Below are 17,421 nucleotides of genomic sequence, written 5' to 3'. Positions count from 1 at the left end.
CTGACACCCTTGAAACGTGGGTGAATAATCAGAGAGGCGTCCCTGCAATGATTAAACACCAAGGGAAGTCTGCCTTCCCAGTCCGTGACCAGCGCCGGAGTTTTGGGTCCACGGATAAAACGTGTCTCCTTTGTCTCTACCAGAAAATGAAAGGAATTGAAATTAAGAGAAGGGAGAGATTGAAGTGTGGTGCCAAGATTGAAAGGAGAAAGAGGTTGAGGGATAGTGAGGGAGGTTGGAGAAGAGAGTAAAAAGAGGCCGCTTACTGGATTTCAAATTGGTGAGATGTTTCTTGGGCTGGTCGGTCTGAGGACCTGAGGTCGTAGGTGGATCTTTCTCATGGAGCAAAGAGCAGGAGGACAGGGGATTGATCTCCCAAGGGAGGTCCCCCAATCCGAGTCACGGCACCAAATTTCATGCACGTCCGTGTGAAGAGACCACCAAACAGGCTTTGTGTGAGTAACATGGCTGTTTATTTCACCTGGGTGCAGGCGGGCTGAGTCCGAAAAGAGAGTCAGCAAAGGGTAGTGGATTATCATTAGTTCTTATAGGTTTTGGGATAGGCGCTGAAGTTAAGAGCAATGTTTTGCAGACAGTGGGTGGAGCTCACAAAGTACATTCTCAAGGGTGGGGAGAATTACAAAGAACCTTCTTAAGGGTGGGGGAGATTACAAAGTACATTGATCAGTTAGGGTGGGGCAGGAACAAATCACAATGGTGGAATGTCATCAGTTAAGGCTATTTTTACTTCTTTTGTGGATCTTCAGTTACTTCAGGCCATCTGGATGTATACGTGCAAGTCACAGGGGATGCGATGGCTTAGCTTGGGCTCAGAGGCCTGACAGTTATCACCTAAGATTCTGACTTTTAATTATATATAACAATTGTATATATCTACATGCATATATATATATTCAATGCAATACATAAATATGACATAAATCAATGTGAGGATCCTAAATGTCCATCCTTTGTTCTAGGAAACAATGAACTAAAAATAACAATGGGCTATTTATGATCTGAATTAAGGCTTTCTTTGTATAAGCTCAGAAATTGAAATTTGTCTTGTATTTGTTTTTCCTTTTTTTAGGGACAGGGTCTTGCAGTGACATGATCATAGCTCACTGTAACCTCAAACTTCTGGGTTCAAGCAATCCTGCCTCAGCCTCCCCAGTAGCTAGGACCACAGGCGGCATTGCCATGCCCAACTAATTTTTTTTTTCGTTTTTTTTTTTTTTGTAGAGATGGGGTCTCACGATGTTGCCTAGGCTGGTCTCAAACTCCTGCCTTGGCCTCCCAAAGCACTGGGATTACAGGCATGAGCCAGCACACCTGGCAATTTGTCTGCTGTTTAGTGGAGGACAGCAGCAAGAAATGTATCCTCATAATCAAACAACTGGAATAAGAAGTAGAAACTACACTACAGCCCTATTTTGTGACCAAAATTATGTTTTAGCTGATAGCACAGAAAATGTGCTGGCAAAATGTGTAATGTTACGGATATTGCTTGGTGATTCCTTTTTCTCAATTCAGGGCCTATCAGCTAACCTTTACCTTGCGTACCTTCTGGTAATCAGGTGAGGACTAGGAATGGTCAAGTGCAGTAGTAACTTGCTGTCCCTGGAAGCACTCTTTCCAGAAGCCTAATAATTTGAAATAGTGCCCAAAGAACTGGGGAAGAGTTACAAGCCTGGGAGAAAAAAACCTACTAAAAAAAAAAAAAAACTTAGCTAAAGAAATGAATGCCTCTGGCCGTGCGCAGTGGCTTGTGCCTGTAATCCTAGCTCTTTGGGAGGCTGTGGCGGGCAGATCATGAGGTCAAGAGTTCGAGACCAACCTGGCCAGCATGGTGAAACTTCGTCTCTACTAAAAATACAAAAATTAGCCAAGCATGGTGGTGTGCGCCTGTAGTCCCAGTACTCGGGAGACTGAGGCAGGAGACTCACTTGAACACGGGAGGTGGAGGTTGCAGTAAGCCGAGATTGTGCCACTGCACTCCAGCCTGGGCAACAGAGTGAGACTCCGTCTCAAAAAAAACAAAACAAAAAACACCTCTCTCTTTCACTCTCTCTCATGCACGCGCGCACACACACACACACCACACAAACTGCATGGTACATGTTATCCAAAGGCTGAATTTCTTTGGACTGAATATCACTAGAAGTTTATATAATTGCTCTATATTAGCTAAAACTAATAATCATGTACCAAAAATATACTTTTTTTTTTTTTTACAAAATAACACAATTTATTACTATTTTGAAACAAATCACAAAATAACATTCAGAAACTCAACATTTCTAAATAACTTAATTCACAATAAGTTTAGTCATAAAGTCATGCTACAAAACTCCTGTGTATAAAAGATTATTACCAAGGTAGGTATTCATAGATGTTAAAATGTTCTTCAGAATGGAGTTGGTTCTAGAAGCCAAAGATTCTGGAATGATGCTCGTAATCATGACTGCCAGCCTGGGAGAGGAGCTGGCTATGCGCATGTGCTCTTAGCTTCCAACTCACCAGTCTTTTGATGGGAGTGATCCCTCCAGGCAGTAGCACCTCAGAGGCAGGTACCCTACTGATCACAGAGGCAAAGAGCCTCCCACCCATATAATGTTAGACAACTCTACATTCACTTAAAATCTAGAGGTGGGAATGATAATTCGCAAAGCTTCTATTCTGAGTAGGAGAACTACTTGACACATCCCCCAGAGGGATGATCTTGGATGTAACAGACATGGAAGACGACTCAAGTAGGGAAAAAGGGAAATCCTGACTCTGATTATGTCAAAAGACAGTAACTACTCATGTGGGTTTAGAACGAGCAAGGGTGAGGTTTGATTCTCTAACATCCAAGTGCAGGCTAGATATTTACCCATCTGCCCTATGGAAGTCCTTTCCACCAACATCCAGTTCCTAAGTTTAAAGTGCAAATCTACTGAAAAATAGTTTACTATCCCTCTTCCCCTATGTTAAATTTGCTAGATCATAATTTGGTTGGCTGGGTCTCCTCTAAACTGCCCAATATGGGAAATTAACTAGAATCCAGTTAATGACTTCTCCAAATATCAAGTAAAAAGTTTTATCAGTTTATCTTAGGTCAGAGAAAGGTATGACTCAGTCTGGTTCTTCCTTTCAGTTTTCTTCCTTTACAGATTTATAAAATGCAGGAATAGAGATACAGATATGGTATTTCTAAAAGTTCCATGATTTTAAAACATGACCCTTGATTTTTGGAAGTTCACCCATTTTATGGTTTACAAAAAGAAAACAATATGACACATGTTAGAGCACAGATAAAGAAATATGGTCAAGTTAGCTTGTCAGAAGCAGCACCAACTCTGCTACACTGAATCTTGCTTTTATATTTCATGATTTACAGACACATTAAACAGCCCCAAATAAATAAAATCTGTGCCAAAGGAATGAATTTCTAGTAAAGGGTAACATGCAATTTAGCAGTTTTCTTCCTTTACCAACGCTTACAGAGTATAAGGTCTTAGTGAATTGATGGTCTGACTGTAGTCAGAGAGACATAATCTATTCATGACTGATGCTTTGACACTTCCTCCTAATGCTTTTAAGTGAATGATTAACTCCAACCTTTCTGGGCCCTGTGCTTTTCCATTTAGCCCTGAGAAAAACCCAGGTAGAAGATTCCAACTCTCTTTACGCATCACCAATTCTCAGAATAAGTCAACAGTCAAGATTCATTTCTTATTCTTCCTTATTCTGCTTCAGACCACTGGTAAAAGGTGTCAAAAGAAGTGTTTATTCAAGTTCAAATTCCTCTTTCCACAAAAGAACCACATTTTTTTTTTTCTTTTTGAGACGGAGACTTACTCTGTCACCCAGGCTGGAGTACAGTCACACTATTTCGGCTCACTGAAGCCTCTGCCTCCCGGGTTCAAGCAATTCTCCTGCCTCAGCCTCCCGAGTAGCTGGGATTACAGGCATGCGCCACCACACCCGGCTATCTTTTTATATTTTTGGTAGACATGGGGTTTCACCATGTTGGCCAGGCTGGCCTCGAACTCCTGACCTCAAGTGATCTGCCCACCACGGCCTCCCAAAGTGCTGGGATTACAGGCATGAGCCACAGTGCCCAATCAGGAAACACATTTAAGTGCCTTATACCACCATATGTGGAATGAATCCAGTAGCCATACCAAGTTATTGACCAGTTATCTTAAGCAGACATTCTTCTGATCACATCCAAAATTGATGTCTACATCAGCTAACTTTCCTACAAGATTATCAAATTTTACACAGTATTTTTCTGTATTTAATGACTGCCATGGTCTGCAAAATTATGTGCATTATTAGACAATGAATGACGCTTAAAGAATGATGACCTATTTTCTAAAGTACACTCAAAATATTAAACTTTAGAGACAAAGCAAAATCTATCATAAAGTTGGCTTCTGTTGATAGAAACAGAGAGGTAGGTTAATAATCACTGTCCTAAGATAAGCAAGAATGCTTAGAAATAAAAGTTGAGACCCTGCTTCAAAAAAGAGAAGTCGAACCTTCCAGCCCTGAGTTTCTAATATTACATGAAAATTATGAAAATGAGCATTAAGCCGGTCGCAGTGGCTCACGTCTGTAATCCCAGCACTTTGGGAGGCTGAGGCAGGCGGATCACGAGGTCAGGAGTTTGAGACCAGCCTGGCCAATATGGTGAAACGCGGTCTGTACTAAAAATACAAAAATTAGCTAGGCATGGTGGCGCGTGCCTGTAGTCCCAGCTACTTGGGAGGCGGAGGCAGAAGAATTGCTTGAACCCGGGAGACGGAGGTTGCAGTGAGCTGAGATTGCGCCACTGCATTCCAGCCTAGGTAACAGAGCGAGACTCTGTCTCAAAAAAAAAAAATGAGCATTACAAAAAATACCAGTGACCATTTCTTTCCATCCATGATTATTGAATACATCACCTTCTCTCATATAACAATTCAAGTGGCACATGGCTACAGAATGAAAATAAATGGACCCTGGACACAAGTGATGTTGGTATAAAAAGTACAACTAAGGTAGAATTTGTTCCCACCCTCCTACCCAAGGGACAGATGGCAATGTCTGGAGATATCTTTGTTGTCATGGCTGAGGAGGGGGTCTACTGGAATCAAGTGGGTAGAGGCCAGGGCTGCAGCTGAACATCCTAAGCACACAGGACAGCCCCCAACAACAATGAATTATCAATCCCAAAATGTTAATAGTTCCAAGGTTGATCCTCTGGTTTAAAGGAAGAAATTCTTATTAACAGAACAACACAAAAACCTTTTAAGGCCTGTCTAGGTAATACAGCCCTAATCTTAGAGTTAGGGAACATAGAAAAGTTAAACTCCTTGGTAGACTAAAATCAAATTCGCTGTGAAAAACTAAAATACTGGACTGATTCCAGAGTTTTACCATCACTTACAAGAATAGAAGAAATTTGGCCAGGCACGGTGGCTCATGCCTGTAATCCCAGCACTTTGGGAGGCCGATGTGGGCAGGTCACCTGAAATTAGGAGTTCAAGACAAGCCTGGCCAACGTGGTGAAACCCCATCTCTACTAAAAATACAAAAATAGGCCAGGCATGATGGCACGTGCCTGTGGTCCCAGCTACTCGGGAGTGAGACTCTGTTTAAAACAAACAAACAAAAAAAAAAAAAAAACAGAATAGAATAAATTTAAATGATCCACTAAAATGGCTTAATGTCTTAAACCGGAAGCACAGAGATAATCTATTCCACGTAGGTCAAATATCTGATCCAAGAGGCATAAACCAAAGGCAGTTATATCAGCTAAATTTGCAGCAGTAAAGGATAATTTAGGGAATGATTTGAGAGAATATCCTACATTTCTTCATACATCCCAACTGCCATTTTCTAATGGAATGGGTTCCATGAACAGGGATGCATAGAAGTCATTCAAAGATTTGTTGAATGATACTGAATATGAATTTTGCATGAAATGGACAGAGAAAAGTATCTTACATTTGTCTGAGAACTACCTGTAATTAAAAGTCATTGAGAAACAAGGAGAAAGAGAACCAGTTTCTATATTACAGAATTCAGAAAAAACAAACACCAAAACTCTAAGCCATTTTACAAATAAATTCAATATGAAATCATTTACTTCCTATTATATTCACTTCCAGGGTTACTTTTAGAAAACATATCCATATCAACATGGCTTCAAGCTTGCCTACTGAAGGAAGTGCAAACTTTAAGAAGATCATCTTCCCTCTCAGTTTATGGAACTTAAACATCACCAAGGAGAATGAAGGCTCATTGCCTATGGTTCATAAAAGAAATGTCCAAAGGCTTTGAATGCATAAACCAGCTAGAGTAGAATAAGGTTTCTTCCTATCAGATTGAAAAGAAGAGAGAAAAGAAAACTAAAAAGGTGTTAGACCAAGTTTTCCTCTTTTTTTTTTTTTTTTTTTTAAATATGGAGTCTCGCTCTGTTGCCCAGGCTGGAGTGCAATGGCGCAATCTCGGCTCACTGCAACCTCTGCCTCCCGGGTTCAAATGATTCTCCTGCCTCAGCCTCCCGAGTAGTTGGGACTACAGGCGCCCACCATCAGGCCTGGCTAATTTTTGTATTTTTAGTAGAGACGGGGTTTCACCATGTTGGTCAGGCTGGTCTCGAACTCCTGATCTCAGATGATCCGCCCGCCTCGGCCTCCCAAAGTGCTGGGATGACAGGCATGAGCCACCACACCTGGCCTCTTGTTTGTATTTAGAGTTGATTGTCAAAGCAGTGGTCCCTTTTGATCAGAGTAACTTAGAAAAATCAAGTAATTCCTATATAAATGATAGCTGAAATCTTCTGAAACCCAGGACTACTTATGCAATCACTTTTTAAAGATGATTCTTCCCTCTTTCACTGTGATTTTATGCAAGTAAAATCACACAAGTAGATGGGGAAACCAGAATCAACAGTCTCTGAGGGACTTTAGGCACAATTTGGCAGAGGGCCCCTGACTTCTTTTCTGCAATCTAATAGTGATTCAGCCATGGCCTCCTATGACCTCATCTGCTTACTGACTACAATGTCTTACATTTTCCTGAAGGATTTTTTGTTTACATGATAAATTCTAATCTCTGCATCTAACTATTGCTTTGCAATTTTGAGGTTAAATCACCTACACTGCTTTATGTAGGAGACAATCCTCAAACATATTGCCATTTGCCTGGGATCTCATAATGAAACATCTCCCTTCCCTCCACAACCACGTACATAATACATTTTAAGAGCTGTTTAACTTAGAACTTCTCAAAAAATACATTTTGAAATACTAAGTTTCATTATACCCTTACTTATAACCATGATAGTCACTTTTCCCAACAATAAGGGTCACCAGACCAAATAATTAGGGTAAAATTTGACATACATCAATGGCCAGCATTTAGTCTAGGAATTCAAATATAACTAATGCTTTAAACACATAAGGAACTATAAAACCAAAATGTGTGCTTAAGGCCAGGTCCACATGAGTAACATTGCCACATTATCAGTCAAAGAAATGATCATGACAGTCATTTTAACCACTAACTGAGATCACAGAATGAGTGTACACAATGACTCAAGTGGCCATGCATATAAAAACAACCTAAATTCCAGTTGACAATGTGCACATTTTTGGAAAAACAAATAAGTATAATATAGACTAGAAGGTCTCTGAGATACTACTTTTTCCTTTTTTCACCATATCTTTTCCAATGGAACTTTGGAGTCTTGGTTCCGGACCTGCTGTATTTCTAAGAGGAACTCTTCCCATCACCATGCTGCCTTCTGAGCTAAAGGCATGATATACCTGTGCTTCTGAATTGCACAGAGACAGACCTTCAGGAAAAATGTTCTGAATTTTCAAATGTACGTCTTTTAAAATGTCTAACCTAAAAAAAATGAACAAACTGAAAAAAACATTTGTTCCTTTGTTATTAAAAATGACTGGTCTACAAAGGTTTTGTTTTAGTAGATGGGGCTACACAGTACGTAACTGAGACTGAAGACAAAAATTGAAAATTGTGGTTTCTAAAAAGAGGAATAGGATATATAAGGTTGGCATTACCAGTTTTGGGGAGAAACACTGAATAAGTTAAAGGAAAAAAAAAAGATGAGAATGAGTGATCTGTTTTATCTTAAGAAACTTTTGTCCCATACAGAATCTTTAAAATAGATAATTATATAAAATTTATCTATTGTTCTTATGACATTTAAATAAGTTAACACACAGTGGAAAGCGTGGCATTAGTTGTCTTCTTCCTCATCCCCTTTAATTACTGGAGTACCTAAAATGAAAAAGAAAATTATTACTGGTTATTCTCAAAAAATTGCTAAAATTCTAGATGAAAATATTTTCCTGGCCGGGCACGGTGGCTCACGCCTGTAATCCCAGCACTTTGGGAGGCTGAGGCGGGTGGATCACCTGAGGTCAGGAGTTCAAGACCATCCTGGCCAACATGGTGAAACCCCGTCTCTTTAAAAATACAAAAATTAGCTGGGCATGGTGGCGGGCGGTTGTAATCCCAGTTACTTGGGAGGCTGAGGCAGGAGAATCGCTTGAACCCGGGAGGCAGAGGTTGCAGTGAGCCAAGATTATACCATTGCACTCCAGCCTGGGTGACAAGGGCAAAACTCCATCTCAGAAAAAAGAAAAACCTGAGAAGCTCTGAGATACTATGAAGTGTGCTGTAATAAAAATAATTCCACAAAATAATCTCTTTAATTTCAAATTATCTGAAAAGCTTCTCAGGAGAATTCTCAAATGGTTTAGTATACATACTTATGAATATTAAGCCCCCTAACTGCCAAATCGCAAATAAAAATGCCTATGGCCAGGCATGGTGGCTCACTGCCTCTAATTCCAGCACTTTGGGAGGCCAGATAAGAGAAGCGCTTAAGCCTAGGAGTTGGAGACCAGCCTGGGCAACATAGCAAGACCCCATCTCTACAAAAAATAAAAAAAATTAGCCAGGCATGGTGGTGTGAGCCTGTAGTCTTCAACTACTTTGGAGGCTGAGGTGGGAGGATCACTTGAGCCTGGGATGTCCAGGCTATGGTGAGCGGTAATTATGCCACTGCACTCCAGCCTAGGTGGCAGAGTAAGAACCTGTCTCAAAAAAAAAAAAAAAAAAAAAAAAAAAAAGCCAACAAGTACCAAGTAGAAAAATAAAGTAAGTTCTGTACATGTTAAAAGCTTTCTATGGGCCGGGCGCGGTGGCTCACGCCTGTAATCCCACCACTTTGGGAGGCCGAGGAGGGTGGATCGCTTGAAGTCAGGGGTTCAAGACCAGCCTGGCGAACATGGTGAAACCCCATCTCTACTAAAAATACAAAATTGGCTGGCTGTTGTGGCGCATGCCTGTAATCCCATCTACTCAGAAGGCTGAGGCAGGAGAATCGCTTGAACCCGGGAGGCGGAGGTTGCAGTGAACCAAGATCATGCCATTGCACTCCAGCCTGGGCGACAGAGCAAGACTCCATCTCAAAAAAAAAAAAAAGTTTTCTATGTTAAGCATAAAGAAATATTCCTCATTTCCCACAATAAAATGTGTAATCACAGTACTGCCAAAAATCTGAACTCCTCTAATTGTCATTTTATATGACCTCCCCCAATTGCTGAACATTGGGGATACACTGAAAAAAAAAATCACTGTAGAGGAAACAAAGCACATCTCTGGCTCTCACTGGGCCAACGGCCACCCATCTGAGCTTTAGCATTTGAAGCCAGTCTGACCCCAGTTGAGTATTCAGTCTTAACTCTTCAGCCATTTACCCTGCACTCCAGCTAACCCGATCAGTTCATCGTCTCCCAAACTCATCTTGCACACTTTTACCTCTGGCCTACTGGTTAACAAAGTTCCTTCATTTTTCTTTCCCTTTTCTCTTCTCTGAAGACTTTATTTATTTATTTATTTATTTATTTATTTATTTATTTATTTATTTATAGACAGGGCTTGCTATGTTGCCCAGGCTGGACTTGAACTCCTGGGCTCAAAGGATCTTCATGCCTCAGCCTCCCAAGTAGCTGGATCTACAGGTGCATGCCACCGTGCCCAGCTTAAAGTTCCTTCATTTTGTAATGTCCTCAACTCTCCTCCCATCTAAACCCTACCCTTTATGAAGAACAAACCCCAGTACCTCTCTTCCTCAGTGATGCCTTCCAAGAGGGACATGTTCTTTACGGCAGTGAGCATAGTTTGACCTCTCTGTACACTCCTGAGCATTTGTTTGTAGGACAAGTGAACTTTTTGTTGACGCGCAACATACAAAGTGTACAAATTATAACGTACAGATTGATAAATGTTCATAAAGTGAACACAAACTAGTTACCGGCACCCAGATTTAAGAAAGAAAAGATTATCAGAACCCCCAAAACTGCCTCAGGCCACCTGCCAGTCACTATACCCACAAAAGATATATTCTATCCTAATATCTAACACCATAGCTTATTTTCCTTGTTTTTTGTTTGTCTTTTTAAAGACAAGGTCTTGCTCTGTTACCCAGGCTGGAGTGCAGGGGTGTGATCACAGCTCATTACAGCCTCAAACTCCCAGACTCAAGCAATCTTCCTGCCTCAGCCTCCCAAATAGGACCACAGGAATGATATAGTATGTACCCTGTGTCTGGCTTCTTTTATTCAACATTATGTTTGTATGATTCATCCATGTTGTGTAAAATTGTAATTCATTCATTTTTACTGCTGTTTAATATTCCATTGTATGACTATGCCATATTTTATCTATGTATTCTATTGTTCGTGAACATTTAAGTAGTTTATAATTTTTAGCTATTAATATACTGCTACTATGAACATCCTCATACGTGTCTTTTGGTAAACATTCACACCCTTTTCTTTGGGGTATGTAGTTAGGAGGGAAATTGCTGGGTCACAAGGAATGTATGTGTAGAGCTTTTGTAGATAACGCCAATTTCCCAAAGTGGTTATACCAAGTTACATTACCATCCTACAGGGTATAAGAGTTGCTTCACATCCTCACTAGCATTTGGTATTGTCCGTTTTTTAATTTTAGATTTTTAACATCCCTCAGCTTTAGGCTGGGCGCGGTGGCTCACACCTGTAATTCCAGCACTTAGGGAGGCTGAGGTGGGTGGATCACGAGGTCAGGAGTTGAAGACCAGCCTGGCCAAGATGATAAGACCCCATCTCTACTAAAAATACAAAAATTAGCTGGGCGTGGTGGCGGACGCCTGTAATCCCAGCTCTTCAGGAGGCTGAGGCAGAGAATTGCTCGAATCTGGGAGGTGGAGGCTGCAGCGAGCTGAGATCGCGCCACCGCACTCCAGCCTGGGTGACAGCGTGAGACTCCGATTCAAAAAAAAAAAAAAAAAGATCCCTCAGTTTTGCTTATGAGCAACAGAAGAGAAACAAAAACGGGCAAGTTTGCAGCTGTGGCCATCTCTGTTCTGGTCTATCCCACTGGTTTAGAATAGACTAAGGTGTTCTTCTAGGGGCTGTTCAGATTGACATGAAGTCAATACATGGTCCAAAAGGCCATAATGTAGCTTTGTCTATTCAAGTTCTACATTGGTGGTTCTATTTTATTCTTTTTTTTTTTTTCTCGGCTCACTGCAACCTCCGCCTCCTGGGTTCAAGCGATTCTCCTGCCCCAGCCTCCCGAATAGCTGGGATTACAGGCATGTGCCACCATGCCTGGCTAATTTTATATTTTTAGTAGAGATGGGGTTTCTCCATGTTGGTCAGGCTGGTCTCGAACCGCCTGTGCAGTGGCACAATCTCAGCTCACTGCAACCTCTGCCTCCCGGGTTCAAGTGATTCTCCTGCCTCAATCTCCCAAGTAGCTGGAATTATAGGCGCCTGCCACCACATGCAGCTAATTTTTGTATTTTTAGTAGAGACAGGGTTTCACCAGATGGGCCAGGCTGGTCTCAAACTCCTGACCTCAGGTGATCCACCCACCTTGGCCTCCCAAAGTGCTGGGATTACATGCATGAGCCACTACACCCGGCCTCTATTTTATTTTTAAGGGAAGAGGTTCGCTTTCTACGTACAACCCTGAAGGAAGTAAAGACAAATGATTTGAAATCAGGAGGCTGAGGCAGGAGAACCACTTGAACTTGGGAGGCGGAGCTTGCAGTGAGTTGAGATGGTGCCACTGCACTCTAGCCTGGGTGACAGAGCAAGGCTCTGTCTCAAAAAAAAAAAAAAGTCTGGGCACAGTGGCTCACGCCTATAATCCCAGCACTTTAGGAGGCCGAGGCGGGCGGATCACGAGGTCAAGAGATCAAAACCATCCTGGCCAACATGGTGAAACCCCATCTCTACTAAAAATACAAAAATTAGCTGGGGGTGGTGGTGCGCGCCTGTAGTTCCAGCTACTTGGGAGGCTGAGGCAGGAGAATCGCTTGAACCCAGGAGGCGGAGGTTGCAGTGAGCCAAGATTGCGCCATTGTATTCCAGCCTGGGCAACAGAGCCAGACTCTAAAAAAAAGAATGACAGACTGAATTTCTTAACAGCCCAGCTGAATTGAATTGGGGAGGTAGTGTTCAAAGTCAAAATGAGGTCGATTTATATTGAAATATTTCTTATACACTTGCATTTTGGGATTGAGTTAAAATCTAAAATAATTATAACTCTTTATTTTGTTTCTGAGACAGAGTCTCGCTCTGTTGCCCAGGCTGGAGTGCAGTGGCATCATCTTGGCTCACTGCAACCACCGCCTCCCAGGTTCAAGCAATTCTCCTGCCTTAGCCTCCTGAGTAACTGAGATTACAGGCACCCACCACCAGGTCCAGCTAATTTTGTATTTTTACTAGAGACGGGATTTCACCATGTTGGCCAGGCTGGTCTCGAACTCCTGACCTCAAGTGATCCTCCCACCTCGGCCTCCCAAAGTGCTAGGATTACAGGTGTGAGCCACCACACCCAGCTAATAACATATATTTTGAATACTTACTTTATGTTAAGCACAACATTTAGCGTAGATTATCTCAGTGTTTCACATAGATTATTTCATTTAATCCTCATAATAATACTCTGATATATGTTCTGAAATGATTACTAATGATACTATTATCATCTCCAGTTTTTAGATTACAAATGAACAAGGTTTGGTGAGATTAATTAATTAGCACAATTTCACAAACTATTAAGTGGAGGAGCTGGGACTTGACTCAGTTAATTAGGGTTATCTACTGATGCTGACACTGATCTTAAGATATTGGGAAACTAAGACTGGGGATGAGGGGAGAAACAGAGAGAATACCACAATTTTGATCCAATTGTAAAAAAGCAACTGCTTACCATGTATTTCTGATTATTCTGCAGAATCAGAATAATTTTTGATTCTGATCAAAATTTGTGACCTTTGTGTTACCTTTCTGACTTGAGAATAAGCCTAACTTTCTTTCTTTTTTTAACTTGCTTAAATGAGCTAGAAGTTTATTTTTCTTTTACATAAAAGTACAAGTAGATAGTAGATAGACATGGAACTTTATGTTGTCTGGAAGTCAGGATCCTTCTCTTTTTTTTTTTTTTGAGATGGAGTTTCGCTCTTGTTGCCTAGGCTGGAGTGTAGTGGCACAATCATGGCTCACCACAACCTCCACCTCCCGGATTCAAGCGATTCTCCTGCCTCAGCCTCCCGAGTAGATGGGGTTACAGGCATGCACCACCACATCCGGCTAATTTTGTATTTTTAGTAGAGATGGGGTTTCTCCATGTTGGTCAGGCTGGTCTCGAACTCCCAACCTCAGGTGATCTGCCCGCCTTGGCCTCCCAAAGTGCTAGGATTACAGGCATGAGCCACCGCACCTGGCCAGGATCCTTCTCTCTTACTGCTTGCATGGGTGACCTCTTTGTGATACAGGGAAGAGTGAGAAAAGGAGGAGGCTCAGCACCAAACCCTGAATAATTCCAGCTTTAATCCAACATAGCAGAAGGAAATTTATATCAGGAAAAAATAAATATACAATTTTTAAAAAATAAATACAGGGTTTTTCTCGCTATATTGAGAAGGCTGGTCTCAAACTCCTGACCTCAAGCAATCTTCTTGCCTCATTGAATAGCTTGGGACTACAGAAACGTGCCACTGTGACTGGCTCCATGTAGATTTATAAGGCCTAGCTTTCTTTTCTTTTTTTTTGAGACAGAATTTCACTCTTTTTTGCCCAGGCTGGAGTGCAATGGCACAATCTCAGCTCACTGCAACCTCCGCCTGCCGAGTTCAAGTGATTCTCCTGCCTCAGCCTCCTGAGTAGCTGGGATTACAGGTGCCCGCCACCACGCCTGGCTAATTTTTATATTTTTAGTAGAGATGGGGTTTCACCATGTTGGCCAGGCTGGTCTCAGACTCCTGACCTTCGGTGATCTGCCCGCCTCAGCCTCCCAAAGTGCTAGGATTACAGGCATGAGCCACCCATGCCCGGCCAGGCCTAGCTTTCTTATAAGCTTTTGGTCTAGGGAGAATCTTGTACCAGTCTAAATATCCTAGCAGTTTTTCATCTCACCTTGGCTCAAACCTAGACCATTCAATTTTACATAGATAGAAATGACCTGGAAGATCAGAGGTATTTTTTCTTCAGTTTTTCTCCTCTTCATGATTCCATGCCACAAATTCCATTTTTAGGCCTAGAAGATATGTCTAAGCCAGCTCAGAATCACTCACCATCCAGCTTTTTCAGTTTGGGCACTCTCTTGGTTGCTTCTTCAATCCAGTTATTCTCAGCAGAATGTTTCTCTTCCAAGGGATTGCCTACAAACACCAGGTCTTCGAGGCATGGCAGTTCTGCCAGCTTCACAAACTCAGCTACAAGTAAAAGGATATTTTCCATATTAAAACAGCAAGTTTTGGCCGGGTGCGGTGGTTCACACCTGTAATCCCAGAACTTTGGGAGGACAAGGCGGGCGGATCACGAGGTCAGGAGATCGAGACCATCCTGGCTAACACAGTGAAACCCCATCTCTACTAAAAATACAAAAATAAGCCAGGCATGGTGGCGGGCACCTGTAGTCCCAGCTACTCAGGAGGCTGAGGCAGGAGAACTGCTTGAACCCGGGAGACGGAGGTTGCAGTGAGCCGAGATTGCACCAATGCACTCCAGACTGAGCGACAGAGCAAGACTCTGTCTCAAAAAAAAAAAAAAAAAAAAAAAACCCAGCAAGTTTTACTGTTACAATTTTGGGGATTAAATTCCAATATCATTAACCCTCAGTTTGTGACTATTCATGACAATCAGTTGTTCAAGATTTTGAAGGAAGCTAGGAAAGTTATACCATATAAAGTCATTCTCAGAAGACAGTACAGGATGGGAGGGAAAAAGAAGATATACCTCTCTACTTTAAATGCTAGCATAAGGATGAAATAAGACGAGATGAGATTCAAAGTCAAAAAGAACAAATCACTCTCCAGTGACAGGTCTTCTTCATGCTGTGCTGCATCAGTGTAGGTTAAGCTAACCTGCCTTTGTCTGTACCCATTCCCTCATCTTTGAATTCTTAAAACAACTCATTCAAATCTGTATTGCAGAATTTATCACACAGTTTTGCTTTTTTTTGTTTTGAGAAAGAGTCTCCTTCTGTCACCCAGGCTGGAGTGCAATGGCTTCATCTCCACTCGCTGCAACCTCTGTCTCCTGGGTTAAAGCAACTCTCATGCCTCAGCCTCCCAAGTAGCTTGGACTACAGGCATGTACCACCACACCTGGCTATGTTTTTGTATTTTTACAAAAAAAATTTTGGGTTTTGCTATGTTGGCCAGGCTAGTCTCAAACTCCTGACCTCAGGTGATCTGCCCGCCTTGGCCTCCCTAATTGTTGGGATTACCAGCAAGAGCCACTGCGCCTGGCCTCTTATCACACAGTTTTATAATTATCAGCTTACAAACTAATTTTCCCCACTAAGCTGTGAACTTCTTGAGGGCAGGGATAATGTCCTATTCAACTATGTATCCAAAGAGACTGGTATAGTTCATCGCATATAACTGAATGAATTATATACAATAAAAAAGCAAAGTAACATAGATATCAAATAAGCCTTCTACCTATGAAGTATTAAATTTAAACTGATTACTTCAGCCTTTGGATAATAGCTTAAATTTTTTTCATGATTAATAGGACCAGGACCTATCAGATTATATTCATCCTAATTTTTTTTTTCAAGTTCTTTCACTTTTTTATTTTTTATTTTTATTATACTTTAAGTTTTAGGGCACATGTGTACAACGTGCAGGTTTGTTACGTATGTATACATGTGCCATGTTGGTATGCTGTACCCATTAAGTCGTCATTTAACGTTAGGTATTTGAGACGGAGTCTTGCTCTGCTGCCCTGGCTGGAGTGCAGCGGCGCGATCTTGGCTCACTGCAAGCTCCGCCTCCCGGGTTCACGCCATTTTCCTGCCTCAGCCTCCCGAGTAGCTGGGACTACAGGCGCGCGCCACGACGCCCGGCTAATTTTTTTGTATTTTTAGTAGAGACGGGGTTTCACCGTGTTAGCCAGGATGGTCTCGATCTCCTGACCTCGTGATCCACCCGCCTCGGCCTCCCAAAGTTCTGGGATTACAGGCGTGAGCCACCGCGCCCGGCCCATCCTAAGTAAATATTTAAATATAAATGTTAAGCATTTAAAATTTAGAAACTCCTATTGCTGTTTCTCTCTGAGCTTAGCCATAAATGTTCCCACTTTCTCTCTGTGCTTAGAAATAAACGTTCTCGTTTTGCATCTTTTCCCTCTCGGACTATTTTCTATAAACAGGCGGTAGAAGGTTAGCAAAGGGCCACTCTCAGCTTACCCCAGTCTTTTACCAGGTTATTAGACATGTAGAGAATCTTCAATTTCTTCATTACGTGGATCCCTTTCAACTTCTCAATAAAATTGTAGGAGATCCACAGTTCTTCTAATGTGTCCCCTACTGCCTCCTGAAAAAGAACAAAATTTGATTTATGTTTATGTTTAAGCTTTTCTTTCTGTCTTCTTCTTTATAAAGATATACATAATGGCTTCCAAAGTGAACTTAGACCCTGCCTGTCTACTTGTAGAAGAGCTAGTAGTTGTGTGGGAGTTTTTTTTTCTCATTGAGGGAGCTAAGTAGAACATTCCATTCCCTTCTTCAAACTAATCTGAACTCTTCCTTCTCTGACTGCTCCACTAAAAAAAAAAAAATCACAAAACATAATACGTTACTAAGAATAGCTACTGAAATCACCAAGAGGGGAAATAATGGCACTATCTTATCACGTTCATTAATGGTATGGTTTTCAAATTACATTCCTATAGAGTATATTATTTGGTCCTTAGAACAACTGCTTTAAAGCTGATAAGGCAGGTTATTTGATTTCTATTACAGAGGGCTTTTTCTAAGAACACACTATTAAATAATAGAGCTAGGTCTAAAATTCAGGGTCTTCTCCAACATTTATTATGATAATTTTCAAACATAAAAAAG

The 17,421-nt window shown here is 41.5% G+C and overlaps 1 protein-coding gene across 4 annotated transcripts in view; it reads right to left on the bottom strand.

The window, feature by feature from the left end:
• Positions 1–450: 450 nt before the first annotated feature.
• Positions 451–17,421, bottom strand: part of DNAL1 (dynein axonemal light chain 1) — a 59,899-nt gene continuing 42,928 nt past the window's right edge. For all 4 annotated transcript variants that reach the window (XM_003824147.4, XM_063596318.1, XM_063596317.1 and 1 more), the window contains 3 exons: positions 16,768–16,894; positions 14,645–14,785; positions 451–8,283 (listed from right to left, as the gene is read on the bottom strand). In XM_003824147.4, the coding sequence (XP_003824195.1) occupies positions 8,243–8,283; positions 14,645–14,785; positions 16,768–16,894 (309 nt within the window). In that variant the 3' untranslated portion in view covers positions 451–8,242. The remainder of the gene's footprint in view (positions 8,284–14,644; positions 14,786–16,767; positions 16,895–17,421) is intronic.

Source organism: Pan paniscus, chromosome 15 (genome assembly GCF_029289425.2).
Source record: "Pan paniscus chromosome 15, NHGRI_mPanPan1-v2.0_pri, whole genome shotgun sequence".
NCBI classification, from domain to species: domain Eukaryota; kingdom Metazoa; phylum Chordata; class Mammalia; order Primates; family Hominidae; genus Pan; species Pan paniscus.
The sequence above is the reverse complement of the archived record's forward strand: the minus strand, read 5'-3'. Positions and strand labels throughout refer to the sequence as shown.